The following is a 2048-nucleotide window of genomic DNA, read 5'->3' as shown; positions in this document are numbered from 1 at the left end:
ACAGTTTGATACATTTATTAAATTCGTCCTTATTGCTAGAGTTTCTTAAAATTCTAGTCCCTTCTCCTTTGATAAAAGAAGAGAAACAGGTAGAAGCATGATTTGAGCTTCTATGTAAATACTGATATTTCTCAGTAGGTTTGGTGTAACAGTTTACATCTAGTATTCCAGACGTACTAAACCGTTTACCTTTGTACAATACCACATCTAAGAATTTCATAGTATGAGTATTTATTTCAAAAGTAAATTTCAGCAAGTTATGTTTCTTATTTGCTATTTCAAATAGTTGTTTAATTTGCTCGCTGCTTCCATTAAATATAATGAAACCATCATCTCTCATTCGTTTTATGAAATTTGATATTGTCTTTGTATGGATATTGTTCTATAATATTATTTATATGGTCAAATATAGCAATATCAGATATTTCCGGGGAAGCAACTCCGCCCATTGAAACGCCAACGATTTGTTTATATGCGTTTTCATTAAAAGTAAATTCATTTTTTGTCAGTAAAATACTCAGAATATCAAGAAGACTTTCTGTAGATGGTCTTTTAATTTCATATTCTTGATTTACATGGTCTTTCAGCGTATTTTCTATAGCCGTATTAATTTCATTGAAATTAAGATTAGTATATAGCGATGTTATATCATAGGAAACAAGTAAATCACTCTGTTTCGTGTGAGTGCTTTCTATGTATCTGATAAAATCGCTAGTATCTGATAGATATGTAGCTTGTGTCTTTACCAATGGAAGAAGAAAATAATCTAGGTATTTTCCAATATTTAGTAATGGTCCCGAGCATTGGCTAATAATCGGTCGACCTGGTACATGTACTTTTTCTTTATTCATACATTCATTTTGGTACATTTCTAATGTTTCCGTACTAAGTTTGTGAATCTTAGGAAGGAAGTAGGCTTTTGGAGTTTTAAATGTTTTACCTTCTTCTCGTAAGAATTTGAAAGACATTTCGTCTATTTCATAATTTTCTTTCATACGGTATACCAATTTATTGACTATTTTTCTGGTATTTTCTATGTTAATATTTATTATTTTAGTATAGTGAATACCGTCATTTAATTGAAATTCGCCTTCAGTAAGATAATCACGTTTATTTTGTATTACAGTCGTGTTATTTTTATTGGCTTTATGAATACATATAGTATTGTCGTTTTTTAATTTCTTTATGCATTCACGTTCCGATTTAGTTTTATAAATTGACCATAAACGAAACAGTTAGACTAAGTTAGCATAGATGCATATAGAAACTCTCAAAGAAACCAAAGATTAGAAAACAAATGACTGAAATATTTTTGAATATCTTAACACGGTATTAACAAAAATGTTGGTATATAAACCGGAAAGATCCGATTGCCAAAAGATAGATAAAAAAAAAACTATCTAAATCCAAACCAGATAGTGGTTTAAAAAAACAATAAGAATATTGGCAACATGATAATTAATCATTAAGCCAAAGACATTGATTCACAATACCCCACCACGGGAGGCTTCAGTATACAATCTGTGAAACAGATGTAAAAAGACGTGATGCCGTTTATCTTCAAGCGATCACATACAAGGAAAACCGAATGGTTCCTGTTATATTCATGTATAGACCCGACATGGTATCTACACAAACCACTTCAATTGTTAAACATGGAGACATTTGTATATTATCAAATAGGTGTTAAAACATACACGACAGTCTGCTGTTGAATTCCACAGTATAGCACTGATAACTACTATCTCTCTTAGATCTCGTGTAGATTTATGATAGATTAGATCACGCGAATAAAGACAATAAGTCTTTTCATTATATATATGAATAATTAACCAAAGGTGCTGATCTACTTGGTCAGTTTCTTTAGTCTGTAAAAAGACTAGCTACAACGTAGACCTATATGCACGTGTAGTAAATTTGAAAAAAACTGTTATGAAACAGACACACATCTATCTATGATACTAGATACGAAATAAATATATAAAGGTCGACCTCTGATGAGGGTTTACCTGGGATTATTCCCGAAAGAACCCGAAACATTGCATATT

At 30.9% G+C, this 2048-nt stretch overlaps 1 protein-coding gene across 1 annotated transcript; it reads right to left on the bottom strand.

Moving 5' to 3' along the window:
* Positions 1–329: 329 nt before the first annotated feature.
* Positions 330–968, bottom strand: LOC139484396 (uncharacterized). The gene has a single exon (XM_071268131.1). The coding sequence runs from the start codon at positions 966–968 to the stop codon at positions 330–332; it is 639 nt and encodes a 212-aa protein (XP_071124232.1).
* Between the last annotated feature and the right edge of the window lie 1080 nt (positions 969–2048).

This window comes from Mytilus edulis, chromosome 8, assembly GCF_963676685.1.
Source record: "Mytilus edulis chromosome 8, xbMytEdul2.2, whole genome shotgun sequence".
NCBI lineage: Eukaryota > Metazoa > Mollusca > Bivalvia > Mytilida > Mytilidae > Mytilus > Mytilus edulis.
The sequence above is the reverse complement of the archived record's forward strand: the minus strand, read 5'-3'. Positions and strand labels throughout refer to the sequence as shown.